The 25,210-nt window shown below is 37.2% G+C and overlaps 1 protein-coding gene across 2 annotated transcripts; it reads left to right on the top strand.

The window, feature by feature from the left end:
• Window positions 1-1,939: 1,939 nt before the first annotated feature.
• Window positions 1,940-24,877, top strand: iqcg (IQ motif containing G). Of its 2 annotated transcripts, none has more exons than XM_042755680.1 (9): window positions 1,940-2,165; window positions 16,995-17,149; window positions 17,332-17,460; window positions 17,562-17,643; window positions 17,895-18,056; window positions 18,485-18,559; window positions 20,228-20,359; window positions 20,486-20,587; window positions 24,739-24,877. In XM_042755680.1, the coding sequence occupies exons 1-9, from the start codon at window positions 2,067-2,069 to the stop codon at window positions 24,844-24,846; spliced, it is 1,044 nt and encodes a 347-aa protein (XP_042611614.1). In that variant the 5' UTR covers window positions 1,940-2,066; the 3' UTR covers window positions 24,847-24,877. The 2 variants fall into 2 exon arrangements, with proteins under 2 accessions (XP_042611614.1, XP_042611615.1); XM_042755681.1 differs by having other exon boundaries at window positions 16,998-17,149.
• The last annotated feature ends 333 nt before the right edge of the window (window positions 24,878-25,210 follow it).

Below are 25,210 nucleotides of genomic sequence, written 5' to 3' on the forward strand. Positions count from 1 at the left end.
CTTCATAAAAAGAAAAATATTAAAATAAGCTTATAAAATAAGTTTATTATATAAGTCTCTACTTTTATAATAAAACATCACAAGAACACATCTCAAGACATTTCATCTCAAGACATTTGGTCAGTCATGTTTGACCAGCTGGCTACAGGGTAAATTTTTCCCCCTAGTGCTGGCTCGTTTCTGGTAACAGGATGTAACTGGGGGATGGAGGTGGGCTCTGAATCACTCAGTGGAAATGGTGCAATACTTACGTATGCATTGAAAGAACTATTTATAGCATAATTAACATAATAGCATAATTCATAATGTATTCTCTTTTGAAAAAGAATTATATGATAACAAACTTTTAAAAAAAGAGATAATTTATACCTTTAAGAACACTGACACTCTGTCATTTTATGTCTTGCTGTTCCTACAGTTTGGTTGTGGTTTGTTCTAACCCCTACTGAAATTCTGCGACAAACAAAACGAACAATCACAGGATACTCATACCATTTACCCTCATGCTGTTAACCTGGTTTCCTACGGCATCTGTTTGCCCTGAATGTATTGAGGCAAATTTATACAAAGCTCCATCCATCACAACTTGACAACAGGTGTGACCGTGAGGCTTCACCATATAAATATCCTGTAGGGGCATTTGTGAGAAGCATTTGTGATTGAAAAGGAACATTAACACATGAGCAAGAGTGCTGGTGTTCTCAGTATCAGCACAGCTGTGATTTGCCCGTGGCCTGTGGGTAGGAGGTCTAGACAAGCTGGAGCATGGAGAACTTGTGAAACATGTCCAATCAAATTTTAGGACGTTTTAAGGATTGGAAGAAAATAATTAATGAGTCATGTTTTAGAGAACTTCACTAGCTCCAGAGTGAACTTGTTAACGGTATCATAATTGCACTGGTAGTGTTGGGTTTTCAAGCCAGCTAAACGTGCTCATCTTCTGAGGAACTCTGGGTTCTTTTGGTACAGTCTGACATGCGTAGCCCTTTATTGTACGATCTTCTGCCCCCTGCTGTTTGGAAAAAAAAAAGACAAAAAAAAAATATAAATACTGTTCTGGCAACCCCATGTCAAGCTGTATTGGGCAAAAGTAAATAAGTTTTAATAGGAGATATCACAGTAGATCGTATTGGATGTTTACACAACACTGGTAAAGGAGACAGAGGAAATGATGCTAGCCTAATGAGAATGAGAAAAAAAAAGATGTAAATTGATATAAAGTTGTAAATTACACCTACATGGCAAAAACGATGTATTTTCAAATATACAGTTACAATTCATAAAAATTAAACATTATTAAATCACTATAAATCTTTATCCACATGTGCATATCATAAATGGAAGACACTACTTATTGTTTGCTATGTTATTGCACCTTTTTTTATATAGGCCTATATGTGTATTAATTTTTTAAATTAATTAATTGAGTTCCACTGTTATTCAGCATTATATTTTGGCAAGAAAAAAATATTTTTGCTATATGGGCATACGATTATGTACAAGAAATCAAACAATATAAACTTAAAGCAGAAATAAAATAAAAAATAAAAATAAAGATAATGACAATAACAACACAGAGACAACACATAGACATTATTTAAAAAAACACGAAAAATATCCTTTAAGATCACAATTAACATATGACGTCTTCTATATAAATTATATAATACAAATTTAAATTAATAAAATAAAAACACGCTCATCAATGACGTGACTCTTGAGGTTACCTGAAAGAAACATAAGGTCATCAAAGCTGGCTTATGTGAGTTAAATTTTTACACTGTGTGTAGACAATAATACATTATATAGTGGTTCAAATATATTATGCATTTACATTAATTAAATCTGGTGTAAAAAAAAAAAAAAAAAAAAGAAAGAAAGAAAGAAAAGAAAAAAGGCAACAATGTGTATATGTGATCTGTGTACAAGTGTTGTCATGACAACGGACACGTAGCTACGGCAGAACGTGTAGCTCTTTTTTTCCACGGTTGACTTGTCTGTTGTTTTAGCTTGATAGAAAGGAAACTGTTACTTGTTTTCCCATCTGTTTAGTCAGATTAAGCAGTATGATGTCTGTAGATGTGCTCAGAGCGTGTGCTGTGCTGCAGGACTGCGCTGATCAGCTGGCAGTGTTAGGAAATATTATACACCCCGGAGCGGACACTGTGAGTAACATCATCAAACTTAAAACAACCACATAGTTTTCTATTTAAAGAACATCAATTTGTACTGTAACCACGTTGTAATTTATTTTGTCATCTGCTAATGTTACATTGATCTGTGTGCTATATTTGGTGCCTGTTGATGTTTCCTTTTGGGTGGGTTGCACCAATTGAATTGGTTAAAATTTAGAGCTAATTCAGACTTTGTTGATCTAGGTTTTAGGTCTATACTTTTAAACACAGCCGCATTTATTTTAGACCACTTATTTATTTATTTTTAATTACAGTATAATTATGTTTGCTTTCGAACACAATAGAACTCATTTAAGCGGGACCTGTTATGCAAAATTCACTTTTAAGGTTTTTGAACACAATTGTGTGGACGCAGTTTGTGAAACCAACCAGCCTATAAAAAAAATCCACTAATTTTTATATAATCCCAATAAATCATAAACAGTCTCTCTGAACACGGGTTTTGAGAACACCAACGAACAAAGTCATATTTTGTTTTCCAAACTGCCTTTCTGAAAGAGCTTGACAATCTGTAAGGCTAATGTTGTTAAAGCTATGCCTGTTTTCACTGATGCTGCCTCCACGTGCTATAGGAATGTGGTATTTAAAAATTGCATATGAAAGTCGATCGCTTGCATTTGTCAAGCTCATAATAACAAGTGGACAAGTGGGAAGTTTGTGATAGCCCACCAAGGCACCATGAGGCCAGCTGTGTCGTTATTTCTATTGTGCCGTGCTACCCATCTCTGAAATTCATAAAAGCGCATGCACAGTACAGTCAGATGACCGACTTTTAAAGGGGTCATATGATGCTGCTAAAAAGTACATTATTTTGTGTTTTAGGTGTAACGTTAATGGAATGTGTTTATAGGGTTTAAGGTTAAAAAAATAATAATAATAATAATATTTTGCACATACTGTACATTATTGTTTCTCCTCTATGCCCCGCCTTCTGAAACGCGTCGATTTTTACAAGGCTGTGCTGTGATAAAAGACAAGCCAACCATCACTTGCCAGCTATCCAGTTCGTTGTGATTGGCAGAATGCCTGGAGCCTATACTCTTAACATATTGTGATGCCTTGTCCATCCGGAGAGACGAGACATAAACATAAAAACCATTATAAATGGGATATGAATGTAGCAGCATGGCAATAGGCAACAGAAACTATAACACTAGACAACGCCACCCCAGGACTTGCACCCAGGGAAATACTACGCACTCACAGGTGCTAATCAAGGCAATACAGGTTCAGTTCCACAAAATTATTGAGCAAGAGACGTGGGTACCAAAATACAAAGCTTTATTGATCCAAGTAATAAATTAGTTAAAAGGAAATCACATGAGCGCTGGCACACTTAATGATTGGTTACTTGTTGCTGATCACACAAAAAAAAGAGTAGAGATTTACAGGGCTGTGGTCAGCTGGAATCAACTCCTAAAAAAGCACAAATTGCAATTATCAATTATCACACACTATTGGTGCACACATTCACACACACACAATACCCAGTGAGATTTTGGTTTGTGATCAACACGCCACAACACTGCACACGGTGACAAGATAGCATCACAACCGCACACACGTGGAAATTTGCCTCCCTGCCCTTTTGGGGTTTGACACACAGCACCTGTGAATGAACAAACCAGATCAAAAACACAACCAAAAAGGAAGCCAATTTACAATTCAATCAAAACAAAATATTCCCAAGAGAATAAAGAAATTAACAAAACTGAAATAAACAAAATAAAATACACACTAGGCTCAAAAGAAATGAACAATCAAAAATAATAAATAATTTAAATCATAATTCCCAACATCAAGTACATATAGTGCCTTTTAATAAAGTTGCCCTACATACAGTCAGTTTATATAATTAACAAATTTGAGCCACCCAACAAAGGCCCTATAAGTACAAGAACCAAATACACAATACTAACAAGGCCAAATATGAGCCACCCACAAAGGAAATACAAAAAAGGAAAGAACCAAATAATACAAATACACAAAACAAACCAACTAGGAACAAGACAGCAACACTTCTTATACTGATGTTCAGAGTCCCGCACTACAGCAGGAAAACCCTTCAGTGCACGAGCACCTCAGCCACATTAAATGTACAGGGCCAGCGTGAGCACTGAACCGAATCGGAACCAGAAGTTGTTAACAGAAACTGGAAAAATACAACCAACAAACAACTAGTTCCCACAGTACGCAAAAACAACCAACTAACCACACGCCAGGAGCGGGCAGCAACGGACTGCTGTAATGAAAAACAAACAACTAGTTCCCACAGTATGGTTAAACTTAAAAATTAACCAGTTGACGTCATACAGCTATAAGCATTCTGACCAAACACAGGTCGCAAAATTAACCAGTTGACGTCATACAGCTATAAGTGATACAAAAAATACAAAACACTAACATCAGCACGACAAGAGTAGAAAGATGCTAAAATTCACATTACTCTAATGCTTACCTTTCAGATAAATGCACAAAAAGAACCCTAAGTGAGCCGTGACCAAGTTAGCCACACTGCTAACAACAGTGTAAACGCTGGTAGCAGAAAGGGGCGGGGCACCTGAGAGCAACACATCCAAGTGATGCAACTCCACCCTTTATACGCTCACCCATAACTACTGATAGGCTAACAATCCTAACAATCAATATAGGAGGATCTAACCATCCTGCCACATAAACATGATTTCTAGTCGTGTCTTCTTTTGGAAGGCAAAAACAAAGTAGTTTTGCTTTCTCAACGAAACAGCGTCACACACCGTGGCCTTGAGTGAGCGAAGGGCGGAGGCCTAGAGTGAGCCGCAGTCAAGAGTGAACCGCGATCTAGAGTGAACCGCAATCTAGAGTGAACCGCGATCTAGAGTGAACCGCGGCCGGCTTGAGTGAGCAGATGCGGGCGGCTTGAGGCGGATTCTACGAAGGATCGTACCATATGCTTGTGGCAACCACATGAGACGACCCCGGGCTGGACTCCGCTTCGTCCACGGTGAAAGCCCATTCTGCGATCCACAGTGCAAAGTTGATGTATTTCCTCAGCGACCAGCACGGATCAGCTCCAGGCATGACGAAGCCAATATCGTCCTCTTTTGGAAGGCCAAACAAAGTAACGCTAGTTTTGCTTTTACAATGAAACACACAGCATCTATACGACATGGCGACGGCAACATCAATACTACAACCAGAATAAAAGGTACGCCTTCTTTCTTTGCGTGAACATCTGGGCGGTGTTATGCAAATCTTTGCACATACTGATGTGTATATATATGGGGGCATGTTTGAACAAGCCATTAAAGGGGGACGTGGACGAGTCTCAACTTTTATAAAGAATATCTCTTTGGATTTAACTTTACAGATCTTCTTTATTCACCAAGAGCTTGTAACACTCCAAAGAGAAAGGAAAATTTGAAATCGCATCATATGACCCCTTTAAAATTAGTATGTTTTCTGTAAAGTTAACAGGCTTGTACTAGTAGTGGAATGTTTATTTGTATGCCAGAGCTCTTGAAGCTACTTCTGAAAAGGGGGTCGGGAGAACCAGCTCATTTGCATTTAAAGCGATAAACACACAAATGGTGTGTTTGGCTCATACCCTAAAAATCTAAAGGGTATTTTGAGCTAAAACTTCACATACACACTCTGGGGACATAAAAGACTTAGGCTACATCTTGTTAAAAGGGGCATATTACAGTAGGTCACCTTTAAGAAATCAAAGTACGACAGAAAAGTACGGTCGTTTCTACGCCCAACAACTTGTGTATGCAAGTTTTTGAGTAATTAGCCTGAACTTGGGTGCATCATAGTAAATTTTGCAGAGTATTATGACAGTATTTTGTTCATTTAGATTATTTTCTTGACCAACAACCAAAGCATATTAGGTGATTGTTAACCAATAAGATTGCAGTGCTTCTGTGAATGGAGAAAACTGAAATTGAGTATATAAAAGTATTAAAATAATAGGGCTACATGAAATCTATTTGTCTAAAATAATAAACCAAACAGATTAAAAAAAAAAAAAAACAACATTTGCCTAACTTGCTGACTTGACATTTATCATCGAAAATGCATTTAACCAAACATAAAAGTTATACTACTTAATGTAAAAGGTCCACTGTAAAATCAGCGTGCAGTGCCCAAACAAACTTTATTGCACATGTGAAGGAACATGAGTGACGTATAAGCCTTGTTTAATGAATATTAATAGTTTAGCAACCAAATGTTCCATGGCAAAATGGAAACGTTTGGATTCTTGTCAAATGAGATGCTCGTGAGCCCAATGCCGTTTCAGTTTTGCTGTAAATAAGTTTATTTTAGCTTGACGTTTATTACAATGAATGCCACTATAGCTTAATTTGTGTTTTATTTTATAGTTTATTATACAATTTTATAGGTACTAATTTTTCTTTCTTGTTCTGTAATACCATTAAATTTAAAGTAGCCTATTTGTTGTGGAGCGAGGGGAACTAAATAGGCTGTATGTTTGTAATGTTTGGAAAAGTTTTGCTATATTTGTTGGTTTTTAATATACGTTAATGTTTACAATTACAAGGTTAATGTGTGTTTTTGGAGCAATTTCTGGCTGGGTTACGTTTCTCCATGCCGTAAACTCTAGAGGCAAGGCTTTTAAACCAGGCTGTTTTAGGGGTGTGATAGTCAAATGACCATGATATTGCAGCGATATTTTCATGATCTTTCTGACTGGCAGTGTATGAATGTTTCATGAATCACATGTGAACACTGTCGTAAGCTGATTTGTGCATTCGGATCTGCACTCGTTTCTATGTTAAATTGATAAATGAGGCCCAGAATGTTTAACTAGATAAAGTTTGATGACAGACCTTGTGTTGGCTGGCATAAAAGTATAAGATAGTTTTAAACGGTTGTTAGCACATACTACCATTCTAACATGTTTCTAGCATTGTTTTAACATGTTGCTAGCATGATTTAGAATGAATTTGAATGAATCAATGTTTCGGAAGGCATTGGAGTATGTTCACTCAGACACACACTTACAAACTAGTTTATTTAGTTGTTTATTTAACAGGGACAATGTAGAATAACATTACAGATGCTCTACATACAGGCTTCTAGACAATGGCTAATTTGCAGTCCCAGTCAGTTCTAATCTTATATTCTTTGTTACATTACGATTATAAACAATATCATTATGTTCTTTAAATTATGTAAAATTCATAGACAACTATATTCTCTGTCTAGTTAAACCTGTTTTTGTCGATTGTTTTGTCTGACACCTCAGATTATGTTCATCGTAACCTGTAGCTAACAAACAATCTGTTGTCAGCAAAATCTGAGAAAACAAATGAGATTTGAGACATTCAAGCACTGATCTGTTGTTACCTAATTTGCCTAACACAGTGGAACTGACAGAACAGAAGCTCTTGAGCCTGTTGTGGAATCAACTGCCAGAAAGCGGCTGACTGTTGCTTTGTAGTGCAGAACATTGCCAAAAAGCCCAAACTGAGATACAGGAGTGTTCAACAGGAAAGCCTTCTCCTTCTGTAAAGTTTAGTAGCCAAATTGGCAAGTGAGTGAAAAAGTTCATGAATTTAAAGTAAAAATAAATAACCGTAGCAAATTATTCTGTGCTCCAGGTTATGCCTAAATTGGTTCCATTTGCCACCAAAAATGTGGCACAGCACATGAAAGATTTGGTGGGGAACAAAAGCAGGCTACAGATGAGAGACACGTGTGATTTTAGACTGCCTCATCTCTTGACATAATGCCAGTGAATCTCGTTCAGTCTTGTACATTCCGTCATTGTTTTGGCCAATGCTCGCTCATGTCCCAGTGGAGCAACAAGCACAAGCCACAGAGCTAGCAACAAAATTACAACATTAATTCAAATATTGTTAATTTAAAATCCATGATTACTTTCTATGGATTATTTACTGTACAGCAGGTATACAGAGCTGTATAGCTTTCTCATTCGTTTTCATAGCTCTATAATATAGCTAACTGTAGGTTCTAATGTTTTAAGCTGTTTCTCATCCAGATTTTGCCATCATTTGATGGTTTTGCCTCCTAGCTGTGTGTTTCTTTACTTTAGCTTAACTGAAATCTCTGGGATTCTACCCATGTTGAAAACATGTCATTGATCACGTCAGGTCTTTGACAGACATTTTCATTATTTGCCATCTTTTTCTTATTTAAATCTTTCCTCCATTTTTTTTATTTATTTTTCGACAGTGAGTATTATTCCTCTAATTTTACTACTATCATTTCGGAATCAGAATGAGCTTTATTGCCAGATATGTTTACACATATGAGGAATTTGACAGCAACAGAATGACAGCAACAGAACAAAAACACAGATAAAAAAATAATAAAAAATAGAACAAGTAAGGAATAACAATATACAAATTGACAATTGTATATGCAGGTATATTACAATAGACAGTTTTGTATGTACAGGTATATTATGTGCAAATTTGAAGTGTAGACTAAATATGTGTGTTAGATAAATAAGTGTATGAGTGTATAAATAGTGTTGTGTGTTCCAGAGTTATTGTCAAGTGTTCATGAGATGGATTGCCTGGGGGAAGAAACTGTCCCTGTGTCTGGCCGCAACAGTTCAAAGAGGAAGTGTGCTGGATGTGAGGGGTCCAGAGTGATTTTGCCAGCACTTTTGCTCACTCTGGATGAGTACAGTTCTTGAATAGAAGGGAGGGTTGTACCAATGATTCGCTCAGCAGTCCAGACTACCCTCTGTAGTCTTCTGAGGTCAGATTTGGTAGCTTAGTTGAACCAGACAGTTATAGAAGTGCAGAGGACGGATTCAGTGATGGCAGAGTAGAACTGTTTCAGCAGCTCCTGTGGCAGGTTAAACTTCCTCAGCTGGCAAAGGAAGTACAACCTCTGCTGGGTCTTTTTCACAATGGAGTCAATGTGAATGTCCCACTTCAGGTCCTGAAGGATTGTGGTGCCCAGAAACCTGAATGACTCCACTGCAGTCACAGTGCTGTTCATGATGGTGAGTGGGGGGATAGCAGTGGGGTTTCTCCTGAAGTCCACTATTATCTCCACTGTTTTCAGCGTGTTGAGCTCCAGGTTGTTGAGACTGCACCAGACAACCAGCTCTTTAACCTCCTGTCTGTAAGCAGACTCGTCACCATCCTGAATGAGGCCGATGAGTGTGGTGTCATCTGCAAACTTCAGGAGCTTGTCAGAGGGCTCTTTAGATGTGCAGTCGTTGGTGTACAGGGAGAAGAACGTAGTGGGGAGAGAACGCAGTCCTGAGGTGCTCCAGTGCTGATTATACGGGTGCTGGATTTGTATTTTCCCAGCCTCACTAGCTGCTGCCTGTCTGTCAGGAAACTGTTGATCCACTGACAGATGGAGGTGGGCACGGAGAGCTGAGTTAGTTTGGGCAGGAGAAGGTTTGGAATGATAGAGTTAAAGGCCGAGTTGAAGTCCACAAACAGGATCCTCACATAATTCCCTGGTCTAGATGTTGCAGAACATAATGCAGTCCAATGTTTTCTGCATCATCCACAGACCTGTTTGCTCTGTAGGCAAACTGAAGAGGATCCAGCAAGGGTCAAGTAATGTCCTTCAGGTGGGCCAGCACCAGTTTTTCAAATGACTTCATGACCACAGACGTTAAAGCCACAGGCCTGTAGTCATTTAGTCCTGTAATTTTGGATTTCTTTGGGATGGGGATGATGGTGGAGTGATCCAGTGATCTGTTAAAGATCTGTGTGAAGATGGGCTAGTCAGCACAGGATTTCAGACAGGCTGGTGTAACACAATCTGGGCCTGGTGTTTTTCCTTTTCTGCTTCTGGAAGACCAGGTGCACCTCATCCTCGCTGATCTGAATTGCAGGTGTGGGGGAGAGGGGGGTTGCAGGAGGTGTGAATGGTTCTGTGGAGAGGTGTTCAGGGTGAGTGTTGGGTGTTTTTTCAAACCTGCAGTAAAACTCGTTCAGATCATCTGCCAATTGTTGATTCTCCACAGTGCTGGGGGATGGTGTCTTGTAGTTGGTGATCTCCTTCAGACTTTTCCACACTGATGCTGAGTCGCTGAAAGTGAACTGAGTCCTTATGTTTTCAGTATAATTCCTCTTTGTCACTCTGATCTCCTTTTCTAGTGCCCCCCTTCCTGTAAGCATCTTCTTTGTCCTGACGGAGCTGTCTGAGTTTTGCAGTGAACCATGGTTTGTTATTGTTGTATGTTAGGTGAGTCCTGGTAGGAATGCACATGTCTTCACAGAAACTGATATAAGATATTACATTCTCTGTGAGCTCATCCAGATCGATGGCAGCAGCTTCAAAAACACTCCAATCAGTGAGGTCAAAACAAGCTAGTAAATCCTGCTCTGCCACATTAGTCCATCTTTTTACTGTTCTTATACAGGTTTAGCTGATATTAGTTTCTGACTGTAGGTCGGTATAAGATGAACCAAACAGTGATCAGAGCGCCCCAAAGCTGCCCGTGGAACAGAGTGATATGCATCCTTTATTGTGGTGTAACAATGGTCCAATATATTGCTTTCTCTGGTGGGACATGCAACGTGCTGTCTGTATTTTGGCAGTTCACAGGAAAGATTTGCCTTTTTAAAGTCCCCAAGAATGATTAAAACAGAGTCCGGGTGTTGTTGTTCTGTCTCTGTGATCTGATCAGCGAGTTTCTGTAAAGCCAGGCTCACGTGCGCTTGTGGAGGAATGTAAACATTCACGAGAATGAATGAGCAAAACTCTCGTGGCGAATAAAACTGCTTGCAGTTAATGAAGAGTGTTTCTAGATCTGAACAGAACATCTTCTTTAACATTGTTACATCTGTACATCACCTTTCGTTGATGTAAAAGCATGTCCCGCCGCGCGATTTCCCCGTTAATTTTTTTATTTTTTATTTATTTATCAGGACAATGCATATTAACAACAGTACACCTGTAACATGCCAGAGTTAGCCAATGGCTAATTTTCATCTGTAGTCCTGTTTGCCAGTTGTACTGTACATTGGCATCCTAAGGAAAGTACAATTTGAAAAGTTCTCATGTACATACAGCTATATTTGTCTGCTACAGCATAGCTGCAGTAGACGAGAATTGTGAAAATGTAAAATCTCACTACAATAAATTCTAAAAAACAGCATAATTATACACACAGGCATTAGCTGTCAGTGCAACAGGTTAAAAACATTTGTTAGATGAATATAAAAATAAGTTTTAATATCATTAGCAGGGTTTTACAATAATACAGTAATTGCAGTTAAACAATTTTTTTTAAACAAAAATGCAAAAAAAAAGACACAGAATACAGTAATTGCAGTTAACATCAAACAAAAATGCAAAAAAAAAGACACATTCACGACTGTAACACAAACGGGCAACAGCAAAACTTTAATGTTGACAAGTCTGATTACTAATAAGCCAATGTTTCATATGTGATCGAAAAAGACTATATGTGTTGATATCTCTGATTGATGACGCAATGGTGTTCCACTCCTGAGAAGCCCTAACGGAGAAGGCGGATTTACTAAAAACACTTTTTCTGAGTGGAATAATACAGTCACCTCTTGACACTCCTCTGGTGATTCTGTGTGTGGTTGTTCTAAGATTAATAAAATCACAGAGGGGTGGCGGGCCATCCCATGTAAGATTTTGTAGACCTGACAGCAATTTGTGAACTTGATTAGATTTTCCAAACTTAAAATATTGTATTTTAATAAAATGGCACAGTGGTGAAAAAGTTTTGGTTTCTTATCAAGTACTTTGAGTGTCTGTTTGTATAAAGATTTTAATGGTTTCAGGGTAGTTGAGTTAGACTGGGACCAGCTCGTTAAACAGTAGGTAAAATGAGATAAAATCATTGAGTGCATGAAAGTTTTGGCAGCTTGAATAGACATCGAATTTCGAATAAATCTGAAATTTACTAGATTAAATTTGACTTTTTTACATGTTTGCCTTATATGTGATCTAAAACTTAATTTGTTGTCAAAATAAATGCCAAGATATTTGTATTCTTTGACAATTTATATTTTTTCTCCTGACACTAGGATATCATAAATATAGACATTCCCAAGCAAGCAGTACCACCAGACACAAATATTGCTGCTTCAAGCCATGGCCTGCCTGTCCTGTAAGATGCTTAGACTTAATGGAAGGATGGAATATCCTCCTGTCAGCCAGCAAGATGCAAAGCTGACAGAAGACTGAAGAAATTGGTGGGGTTGGAGCTCTTTTTCTTACCGACTTACATAGGGACCTGAGACAAAATAGAAAGCAAAACATTGCCTAAATACATTAAATTTCTTAATTTCTTCCCAATCAAAATGACCAACAATAGCATATGTGTAAAAATGGGCTGATTTTACACTCAGTACCTGAAGCCAGTCATGGTGGAGCATCTTCCACAGACTGAGCCGCTGCTTATAGGCTTATGCTGCAGGAAGCTACAGATCAAATGGCAGCATTCTGTGCAGAAAGATGGGTGATGGGTCTGATTACGATCTACAGCTTTTATATTGCTCCATTCAGTCATGTTACTAGTCTAAGCTATAAGATCTGATCAGGAAGATTTGTATTATGATTGGGATCAGACATATTTTCTTGTGAGGATCTCTCTTTTTGACAATACAAGCACTGACCAGAGGTTAATCCTATACTCAAGAGGCTAGTACTCCATGGTGCCTGCAGGAAAAAAGGCTAGTAGCCAACTACGTGAACCCGGAAATGTTGAGTACACCAAAGGTCAGCTCTGAGGGATAAAGCATACCATACAATGTTGGCATACAGTTTCCTCAAGAGGTCCCAAGTCAATCAGCTCCTGCAGAGTCCTTGTTCATGATAAAGTTCTCCAACATTATGTCGCCAAGAAAAACACCACTATGACAATATGTTTGAGCTGCCTGCATCGCTTGCTGCATGATGTGGTGAATTAACCCCTCATTGAGCCTGCCTCCCTGGCCCTCTAAGGAACAAACAAAGTTCTTGCAGGGTGACAGAAACTCAAGGACCATCACATAGTTGTCATGATGGTCCTGTTATTTGAACAGCTGTGTATAATCCATGACACTCTGGGTCCCTTGTTTGCCAGGACTGTGAGGGGGATATCCAACGGTAGGTGGTTTGGATGATCATGCTAGAAGACAGAGTTTTTAAGGTGGTTAGCACAGTCCATTCATCTATTGAAAAAATAAAAAATCTTTGTAGTCTGTGTTCATTTGAGAAACAGACTGCTGACTTACAATTGTTAGATATCCCATGTCTTATGTCTTCATGAAATCTTTCACTGCCACTTGATCAACAAAACAAAAACAATTCACATGTGTGTAGAGACCATATCATTCCACTCATTAAACCTGAAAAGACTATGGACATAATAGTGAATGGATGAGGAAAACACAGGGCAAAAACTGCCCTGCCCTGCATGTTAAGTCAGACATCTGATTGTACTGTGCATAAAAAAATGCACTTTATGAATTACAGAGACGGGAGCACGACGCGATAAAAATAACTCATGGTGCCATACAAACTTTATAAGCACCACTTGTGATTATGAGCTTGACAAATTCAAGCGGTCGACTTCACATTAGTTTCATATGCAATTTTAAACTACCATATTCCTATTCACGTTCATTCTGGTAGCACGTGAAGGCAGCATCAGTGAAAACAGACAGACAGTGGTAGCTTTAGCAACATTAGCCTTACAGAGTGGCAAGAAGCTCTTTCAGAAAGGCAATTTGGAAAACAAATGCGTGATACTTACTTCTTCTGGAGGTGTAGCTGGATCATGAACAGTTGGCTGCTCCATCCTTCAGGAGGAACTTTTGTGCAAAACTTGTTTTATACTGACCCTCATTCACAAAGCAGTCGGGTGTAAATGATTCGCGCAGACATAAACGAATTTCGGTAGAGCCGAGGGAGCATTTTTTTTTTTTTCGAAAACAAAATTAATCCACCTCGTCTTCAGCGGCTCATATTTCGGGAGTAAATGGAAAGCGCTATGTGGATTCATATATCCAGCTACAGAACACATAAAAATGCTTGGGAGACATTCTCGTCAGTAGTGTTGTTTTTGGTGGCCTGTTTTAATTTTAGTTTTAGTCTAGTCTTTGTGTGAAGCTGTCATTTTAGTTTTTATTAGCTTTAGTCACGTTCATACTCTTTTTAGTCTAGTCTAGTTTCAGTCAACTAAAAGTCTGAGCATTTTAGTCTTATCTTAGTCAGAATTATCCATGACTATTTTCATCTAGTTTTAGTCGAAAAAAACTTGACATTTTAGTTTAGTTTTAGTCGACGCAAACTGATGACATTAAGTCTAGTTTTAGTCAATGAAAATTGTATTTTAATCTCTTTTTAGTAATGCCATTCTATTTAAACCAGTTTATATAGTACAAGTACCTAGTAGTATAGATGAAACCAAAATTTTCTTTTAGCCAAACCCATTTCAAACAAGGTTATCTTATTATATTATTGTTACCTTATAGACTCAAGAATACATCCATTCCAGACACGGAATATGCTCTGATTTGAATTTACAACATGTATTTTACCAACCAAACATGTTAGAAGTACACACACAAATTTAAATAAAAGAAATAAAAACAATAAATAAAATAAAAAAATCAGCAAATTTTTCTCCCAAAGTCAAACCCCGGCTGCCCGGCCATCGGTCCCTTTCTCTGTGTCAAGGCTGATTTATACTCAACGCATCCGCAAGTTCGCTTGGGTGAGCGTGGAAAATATGACGTCATCGCAGTGTTGCCATTAGTTTGCTTTGAGTGCGTGCAAACTCATTTCGCTTGGCGGCGTGCATGGCATTTTTTGTAACTTTCCGCACAGCTCTGCATCCGAACATTCACGTCTATGCCGACGTTTGTGTGAAACAGAAGCAATTTAATGAGAAGTTCAAACTCCATCAGGTGCTTTTTGACGGAAAACGTTTTTTTGGAAAAAAATGTTTGCATAGTTTATCCAATGCTTCTTATTTGAAGTACGTTTTATATTTATTGTATAAAACAGAATTAGAATTCATTTAGATATTAATTATACACTATTTGCTTGAAGCTGTCTTGTGTTTGATGTGAAATACAGCCAATAGTTTAAGATTGTTTTAAGTTTGTACATAAAGAAGTTATTAATTCGTCAACTCATTCATCACAAGACTTGTACTGGCAAATGACTTCTTCTCACCGGTGATTCCCGATGGTTTTAGAGGACAATTACTCCCCGTCGCTCCCCTGTCGTTTCAAAGAATAGTACAATGGCGAACTTGACAAGTATAAAAGCCCCGTCCGTTTGGGAAGGTACGCTCGTGAAGCAGAGCAGGCAAAAGTATAAATCCCACTTAACATTGTTTGTTGTCATCTTCTAAATAATGCCGCGAGTGGTGCTTGAGGAAGTGACGTCGCCTGCATCTGCGCAGTGCGACCTGATGCAGCCCCTGAAGTGAGACAAAGAAAACAGAAATACTGCAAAATAATAATAATAATGCGACTAAATAACGTTACAACATTTCGTTTCGTCTCGTTTTGTTCAACGAAAATGAAGAGACATTTTAGCATTTTTATTCGTCAACAATATTGCATTATACATTTAATTATAGTCATCGTCGCATGACCAGCATTTTCATTACGTCTCGTCTCGTTTTCATCACATGATAAAGGTTCGTTGACGACGATATTTAGTCATAATTTTTGTTGACGAAAGCAACACTGCTCGTCAGTGCAGCAATGGTGGACTGTGTACAACTCGCTGTGAACTCGCTCAGGGCGGTTCTAAGTTAAAACGGCAGTGTCTGTCAACATTCGTGGGCAGGGCCTGTGGCTAATGTGACGTCACATTAGCACCAATGCTGAAAACAAGTAGTTGGGAGACACTGCTTATGATTTATGGGGATTAAAAAAAAGGAGTTGGTGGAGTTTTATCATTATAGGATGGTTACACACACTGCCAACACACATTTATGTCCAAACACCATGCAAAAGTGAATTTTGCACAATAGGTCCCCTTTAAGACCATCCTCCACGGATTAACTACACATGATGTTTCTACGTCTCTGTCATTTTAAATGAGTGCATTAAATGAGTGTCGTCTGTCATTGTGTCTTTAATAATTTCTTTGCGTGATTTTAATGTAATGCCATAACAACAACAATGCATTTTGATTTAAAAAAATCTAATGAAAATAACATTTGAAAATAACACATGAAAATAAGTATGTCTTCACGTTCCATTTGTCCTGGACGAAAACAATGTAGTCTGATGAGGGGTGAAAACCTTACGATGAATGTGGTAAACCCCTCATAAAAGGGCCTAGCGATGCCCCGTTCATTGCTGATCTTTAAAAGTTAAAAGTTAAAGTTGTATAACTGATGAATCTTAAATAACTGGATACATTTTACAAAAAATTGTCCACGTCACAATTTACCTCATTGAGAAAATAAAAATTAAGTGTAATTGTTCCTTTTCACAATTACAGCAGTCAATACAGGATGAATATGGGTATTGGTGGCAAGATGCACTTAGTTGTCATGCAAATGATTTCTTTCATATAATTTTGACCGGACATGTTCTTGACAGGTTTCATGAGACTGACTCAACTTATAGCACATATTAGATGGTCTTCTTGCTGTAACTTGAGATCAGGTGTCTTGATCAAGGACAGAATAGGGATAGTTCCTTGTTGGGTTTGAAAATACAACTGTTATTGCCAGTCCAGCTCTTTAATCGCCAAACAATAGTAACAATAGTCTCATAGTAAACATGCCATCCTTCTAGTGTTTTATCTCCCAATCCTGTTTTTCTCTTTTTTACTACATTCTATATCACTCTCTTTATTTAGCAGCAAAGGACTGAACTGCATCTGAAAACAGCTCGACTGATGGCTGGGAGCAGTTTGTCTGATTTCACAGGAGAATTACATCAATCCCAAAAGCATCTTAGTATTCAGGAGAGGTTATTTACTCCCGACAACCTGGCCAAAGTGCAGAAAGACAGGTGCGTACTCAGTTATGTAGTATAGTGTTGCTACACTATATGAAATAAACACATTTGGCTATTGTATTTCATTTAATGTAATTTTGCATACATTTTGAGTTTGAGCTCACATTTTGTTGTATTTGTATAATGTTTCATAACGTTTCATGAACCATTTCATTATAATCTATGATCCAATATAGGCAGTTTGTGTCAGATGTGATAAATGGGCTAATGGTTGACCTGCAGGAGAAGAACTCTTTTCAGAGTCTCTTTTCAGCAGTAGAAGAGCAGCGAAAGAAGAAAGCCCAGCTTCTGGACATAATAAACAGGTCTTAACATGAAGTAACCAATCATTCCCCCCAATATATCACATGACTATAATATATAACCTAAAACCGTGAACTTGCACCACATTGTACATAAACTTTAGGGAGGAAGAGGGTCGACTCAGGATTAAAGCACTGCAGAAAGAGTTACTTGACATTCACAAGCAAAAAACAGACGAGTGTGTGGTAATCACCTATTCTTTTACATACAAACTTTTTATTAATTAATATTTAATCTGACTTGAACACCATCTACGTAATTTTCCACATTTGTGATTTTACTGTGCATAATATAGAGATGTTTGAACAATATGACAATTGTTTCAAAGTTGATAGAAAAAAAAGTATGGTATCATCTTCACCTACAAACTTCAACAATTTTAGACAAATATGCATGTGGCTTTTGCAGTCTGGCTTATACATTGTTTTCTTCTCAGAGGCTTGAAGAGTTGGTGGCCTACCTGAGAGACCAGGTTCAGGACATAAGGGTGCGGTCAAACCGACAAGGGAAATTTGTGAATAGCTGTGCCGAACAGCTGGTCTGCCAGGGACTGAAAGTCAACAGTCAGAAAGAGAAGGAACTGGAGGATGAAGTTGGGGTGTGTGTCTATAGCTGCATTATTTTGTGCCCTAGAAACTGCATAGAAGTAGAACACTATAGCAATACCCTTGTGTCAACCCAGAATATTTATCCAACACTTCATGCTGTAACACAAATGAAGATATTGTGAAGAATGTTGGTGTCCATTAAAGCATTTGAGCCACACATATTGAAGAAATATTGAAGAACAAAAAAAGCCCATCAAGGAATAGTGGTATATTGTGTAGATGTCAATTCCTAGGTACTTTTTAACTGTTGAAAACACTGCCATTTTTTTTTATAACAATATGATCAAGTGACAGATAAATAAATTATCATAAATTTCAGAAATATAAGAGTTTCCAAATGACAAGTTTAATAAAATTATAGTAATTACAATAATTCTAACATACCCACATACATACACATTTTAATATGCACACTTAGATCCTGCAAGAGAGCACTGAAGAGGAAAAGAATGTTCACATGGAGTTGGAGACTTTCCTAAAAAGACAGCATGCAGTGAGTAAAGTACAACTTTATTTTATGAAGTGTAATTCATAAAGCTTTGTAAAACAAACTAGATTTGTACTTGCATGGTTATGTACCTGAGAGAACTGAAGGTACCCTAGAGCATGGGCATTCAATCCTGTTTCTGGAGGACCAAGGTACTCTGCAGAGTTCAGCTCCAACTCTGAATGAACTAATAAAGGTCTTCATGATTACTAGGTGCTTCTCATTTGGAAGGTTGCATTCTATCGAGGTTGTGTCCTGCTTAATCCAGTACCTCTGTTGCTTCTAAATATGCTGAAAGAAGGATGAAAAATTAATGCTGCTCTCCAATGATCCTTCAAATTCAGACAGCCTGCAACAATGCTTTATGAAGTTGCAGCCAAGATATGCTGCCTTCAGATAAAAAAAAACAACAACAACTACAAAAAAAACACACACAACAGACTTTCAGGAAAGTGTATTGGGGCAGGTTGGATCTTAAATCTACTGGATATTGGCCCACCAGGAGCAGGATTGGATACCACTGTTACAGAGACTGACATAATAATACCTAGGTAAACACCATATGACAACATATGGGCTTTTTCATTAACTATTAAGAAGTGTCTGGAAAGCACCTATACTGTATTTAAATAATTTAGCCCTCATTTGAATGATTATGATGAACAACACTTCATTTCCCTTACTGCTCTAATTTACCAGGAAAGATATTCCAAACAACAACAAAACTCACCACTAAGAAAATTAGTAGTTTGTCACGACTGTTTTTCTGAAACCGTAGTAACATGATCGTTGGTTCAACAATATACTGTAGAACTGCCATTAATGGCAATTATACCTTCTGCCAATTAGCCAATGAATAGATTCAAGATCGCAATGAATGTCAGATTATTGTAGTTAATTTCCACAAACAACAGAAAGATGTTAATTTTAACATGTAATCAGTTGGCATACACTTATATAGACATGCTGATTCTTCAATCATCAGCTTTCTCCACAATTTAATTTCTCCAAAATGCTGCTGTAATGAACAGTGCATCTGAGGAATACTTTACTATTTTTGTTTGTTTAGCTTTATTTAATGTTTAATTCGTTGTAGATTTAAATGGAGTGAAATATATAGAATTTACTGCATACTAAAAATAAACTCTACTTCTAACCACAGGTTTTTGTTCCAACAACAGAACTTTGCAATCTTTGGAACTACCCTGGCATCTAAATATGGTTATTTTTCTACTGTATAGTAGGCAAAAAACAGTACAGTATGAGACAAGTAGTATATCCAAATTTACTGTACTCATGAAATAGTAGTAAACAGTGATCTGATAAACGTATGTTTGAAACCAAATGTTACCAGACAGTATGTGATTTTGGATACAATTATGGTTTCTAGAAAAGGCAAATCATTATTAGGCAAAATTATGTTGGTAACAACAGAACTTGCAATGACAGTTTGGATAACAATGCATTTCGGAATTCTGAAGTCTCAACAGAATTTCCATGCTGCTCTCAGCAAAACTTTATTAATGACTTCTCCAGTTCTTGTTGGTTAGGCTTGTTAAAGTTCCTAGTATCAAAAAAAAAAAAAAAAAAAAAAAACATTAAGGGAGTACTGTTTGCAAGACATCCAAATCCTTTGGAATTAATTGCTGTCACTGAACTTTTTGTGCCTAAAAGAACTTACAGGAGAAGTTACAGTTTTGGATCCAACGGTATGAAAAAGACATGGAGAAGAAGGAGCAAGAGATCACTGGTCTACAGAATAAAAGAAACGTCAGCCAGGCTCGAATTCAGGAGCTGTCCAAGAAGGTTTTTATATAAAACACATCAGCACTACATGTTTACTGTCTCCTGATATTAATTCCTTTCAGAATTATTTTTGATAAAGTATTGATTAGCAATGGCAAATTGTAAAAATACCTTTTTGTACCTCAGTGCAGAGACATGCAAGAAGTTATAATTGAGGACAGGACGGAGAAGGAACGCTTGCGTGCACAGCTGGAGAAGGAGCAGAGGGAGAGAGATGCAGCAACTAAGGTAAAATGTAGCTTCATAGATTCTAGGAAAAGTAGGTCAAAGGAAAATGCAGATTATATCAGAAGGTATATCATTTTATTGTGTAATTACTTTTGAGCTGTATACAGTATGATGCAAATATTAAAAAATCTTTCAGGGCTTTATGGAACTGAACCCTGTATGCAAAAGAACTGCAGTCTTCTTTAAATTATTTGTGGAAAACAGTCAGTTTTGATCAACTTGCATGTGTACAATTCACAATTTAATTGAGCATTTAAATTTAGTCCTGAAGTTGAGTTTAATTAGGAGCCAAGCACGGAATTGTGCGTTCATAGTATTATTCTTCTTCTGTTTCTTCGACTTCTTCTTTTTCTGCTCTTGAGTCTATGTCAGCGCATAGAACTGCTTGCAGGAAAGTTCTGGAACTTGTTCTAGACATGGGGTCCAACGCCAAGTTCTTAAACTTCCAGGATGTTTTTATAGTACAGTGACCACTTATATGTCAAAAGGTCAAGAGAATTTTAGTTTCTCAGTTCATGACCCCTTTAAGTCTATCAAAAACCTCAAACAGGTATGCAAGATCTGTGAGCCACTTCAGGTCAGTGAAATAATTTGCAAAGGAAGATCCATAATTATGCAGAAAAATCCTCAGTTCATCATGCAATGAAAATATCCGTTGCAGTATTTTCCCTCTGGAGAGCCATCTTACCTCCGTGTGCAAAAGTAACAGTTCATCTTCTGACCCCATTTTTTTGCACAACAGGCCAAACATTCTTGATTTTCTGGGTTGAGTCTTTATGAAATTTACAATTTGTGTTGCTGTTTTAAGCACTGCGTTCAACTCTGCAGGAAGAGTTTTTGCTGCAAGGGCATCTCTGTGAATCATACAGTGGGTGAAACGAATGTGCGGAGCTACTTCACCAAAGCACCGAGTCCTTTATTTTCCCCCAACACTGATCCCGCGTCGGTGCTGATAACCTTGTGGGCAGCACGCCGACATACAGTGCCACTACGCTTCAGGCGTCCCGTGTTCAAATCCCAACTCGAGGACCTTTCCCGAACCTGCCCCCTTCTCTCTCTCTCTCCCACTTCACTTCCTGTCACGTCTGATCTGTCCTGTATCACAATAAAGGCAAAAATGCCATTAAAGAAAGAAAAAAAAATCGGTAACACTTTATAATAACTGCACACTATGAATAATCATTTAAGCATTAGTAAATAGTCAATTCATCCTTTTTAAAGCATTGTTCCAACATTAATAGGCATCAATAAGCAGTTTATAAATACAGCTATACATGTTTTGTTCTTGAGCATATCTATAATGTATAATAATTGTATTTTCATACTTTATTAACCATCAATTTATTATTTCTAAATTATTACGTTATTTACAAACCAGTTATTTAGGAGTTGTCAGTGGTTCATAAGATCATTAAGAAAGTGTAAGTAAATGATTAATAACCTATTTAAATGTACATAGATAAATCGTATTATTTAGACACATGATAATAGTTGCTCAGTGTGTTAATAACTGCTTTATTGACACACATTCCTTCTGTAATTCATGATTAAGTCAGGTTGTTATAAAACATTAAGTAGTTGCTAGCCATCTATTTTTTGTGAGCTCATCTGAAGTGAGGACTATTTATACAATGTAAAGCATTTACAAAGGAGATTTAAAGGATCATTTATCTTCCAAACAGATACAGAAAACAGAAATATTGTTTCAAGATGCAAAAAAATGAAACTGTACAGCTGTAACCTTGATAAAAAATGAAAAATAAACCTGCAATTTCATAGAAAACTTGTTTAAGTGTACAGTTGTACAGTTTCATTTTATTGCATATTGAAATAAATATTTCTGAGTTCTGTATCCCTCTGTGTTTATTTATTTTGTTAGGAAGATAACTGAGCCTTTAATTTCCATTGCAATAAATGTGCTTACAAATCAAGAGCAAGGCATTTATAGCTGTATTTATAAACTATTTATAAACTATTAATGTTGGGAAAAGGCTTTATAAAGAATGAACTGACTATTTACTAATGTTTACTTAATGATTCATACAGTGCAGTTATTATAAATTGTTACCAAAAAAATCATTAACATTGATCCCGCTCCATCTGTGCACACACCAACATATCTGTCCCAAGAAAGACCAAGTTCATTCAGTTTTAAAAAAAACAAAACAAAAAAAAAAAAAACTCTTCCTGTGCATGGTTTTTCCAGTGTTGAGCAAAACAGAAGATTCTTCAGCAATTTTCACTCATGATGGTATCTGACAAATACAAGTAGTTGGGAGGAGTTGAGATGTCTGTTGACTCATCTAACTTCAATGAAAGAAATCCATTCCTTATTCTCTCAATTAGCATTAAATACGCCTTATGGCTTATGGTGTTGTCTGATTGTGGAATTGGTTCAATGTCACTTGCATACTTATCTCCAAACATAGTTCTACAGATGGCCATTGCTGCTGGATGAATGAGGCGCTCCGCAATTGTATGAGTTTTTTTTTTTTTTTTTTGGCCATGACAGCTAAATGCACCACCTCATATGAAGCAGTATGCGCAGAGATGATATTCTGCATACCGTGGTTGTAACAAGTGGTTATTTGAGTTACTGTTACCGTTCTATCATCTCTAACCAGTCTGCCCATTCTCCTCTGACATCAACAAGGCATTTTTGTCCACACAACTGCCGCTCACTGGATATTTTCTCTTTTGCAGACCATTCTCTGTAAACCCTAGAGATGGTTGTGCGTGAAAATCCCAGTAGATCAGCAGATTTTGAAATACTCAGACCAGCCCGTCTGGCACCAACAGCCATTCCACGTTCAAAGTCACTTAAATCCCTTTTCTTCCCCATTCTGATGCTCGGTTTGAAATTCAGTCATCTTCACCACATCTAGATGCCTAAATGTACTGAGTTGCTGCCATGTGATTGGCTGATTAGCAATTTTTGTTACCAAGCAACTGAATAGGTATAACTAATAAAGTGGCCGGTGAGTGTATGAATTCTGAACCGCCGTAATACATACCAAAAGCAGCATAATAAAAACATAGCAATACGTAGCTATTTCAATGTAATAAAAATGTGCCAGGGTTCACGAATTGAACCAGTGTTTTAGCGCAACTCAGTGGACATATCTCTTTGAAACCGTGGTGAAACGTGGAATAAGGTACGTAAAAACGTTGTTGCACAAAATGTGCACAGTGAAGTGAAACAAGGGAACAAATTTCTTACTGTCGTGCTCTGGCACTTAATTAAAAATAAAGTTCATCAAAATTTATTGTTTGGTTTCTGAATAGACCTGTGTTTGCTGCTCTTGTCATTTACGTACTATGTGTGCGAATTGGTGGGCGGGGCTTAACAGGCAGCGATGTAGAAGCAGGCATTGATCTTCTGTGGAGGCAGTGTTTAGCCACACAATTACATCATAAAGTGGCACATTCCACAACCTGTTGTTTTGAGTTTTGAGTTCTGAAACTTACAGGATGTTTTTATTGCACAATGACCTCTTATATATCAAAAGATCCAGGGAATTTCGATTCTCATTTCATGACCCCTTTAAAGGTGGATGACGCAGACATAACATCACTAGGGGTCACTCATTCTCCATTAAATAATTAATAAACAGTTACTTTTTGCTGAAATACATAATACGTGGTCATGGTACGTATATATTTGACAGTATATAGATTGTTTATGTTGCTAAGGCTGGTTGTTAAGAGTGATGCACAGTAATACAAAGATAGGGAAAATGGTTGTATCCATGCTTTATTAAAAACAAATCACGGACCAACCAGTTTCATGGACCAGAACTATCCATTTTATAATTATTACATTTATGTTTCTTGGTGTGAACAGGCTTTTAGAGCAATGCAATTCCTTTACTTAATAAATACATTTTCTTGATATTCCAATTGAAATTCTTCATGCTGTGGGTTGTGCCAATTTTTTAATTCTAATCTTTAACCAATGCTGTTGATACATAGTAAATTTCATGTCAACATGTTAAATTGTTGACACCAATAGTACTTAAAAAATTGTACCCAAATCAGAAAAATAAAAGTAATAAAAATAATCAATTCATTTGCAATATGAGGAAGAAAAATACTAATCAACTAACCCTTGATGTACTTGTTTCTCTTTTATTTTATGTATCTCTTTTCAGATCCAGGCCTGGTGGCGAGGGACTCTTGTACGTAAAGGACTAGGTTCTCCTAAGAAAGACAAATCCAAGTCTAAAGGTGGCAAAAAAGGCAAGAAGAAGAAGAAATAATGACTGTGACAAAATAAGTTTTTAGTGGCTGCAATATATAAATTAATTACAAAAGGCAAGTAAATCTTTGCAAGAGCAGCAGAGTGAGAGTTTGTAAATCAGAAGTGTATTTTTAAGATTTTTACTTCATTATCTCCGAGAAGGTTCATGAGTCATTACCAACCAGCAAATTTAGATATTTTAAGTTTAAAACAGAACCGACTACACCCCCTGGTCATTTGACCCAAGGGAAATACTAATTATAGGTGATTATAGGTAACCTTGAAAAGGTCACACAGGTTAGTTTTACTAGACAGAGATGTGGGATTATATACAAACACAATGGAAATAAAGATGAACTAGAACAGGTTAAATTGTGTGAGGT

Source organism: Cyprinus carpio, unplaced genomic scaffold, assembly GCF_018340385.1.
Source record: "Cyprinus carpio isolate SPL01 unplaced genomic scaffold, ASM1834038v1 S000006741, whole genome shotgun sequence".
NCBI classification, from domain to species: Eukaryota; Metazoa; Chordata; class Actinopteri; order Cypriniformes; family Cyprinidae; genus Cyprinus; species Cyprinus carpio.

What these genes read in the sequence shown, in the direction of transcription:
- iqcg (XM_042755680.1), top strand. Translation starts at nt 2,067, where the DNA reads ATGATGTCTGTAGATGTGCTCAGAGCGTGTGCTGTGCTGCAGGACTGC. An exon ending in TACACCCCGGAGCGGACACT is followed by an intron (nt 2,166 to 16,994) that starts GTGAGTAACATC and finishes CTCTTTATTTAG; the next exon opens with CAGCAAAGGACTGAACTGCA. An exon ending in CTTCTGGACATAATAAACAG is followed by an intron (nt 17,461 to 17,561) that starts GTCTTAACATGA and finishes CATAAACTTTAG; the next exon opens with GGAGGAAGAGGGTCGACTCA.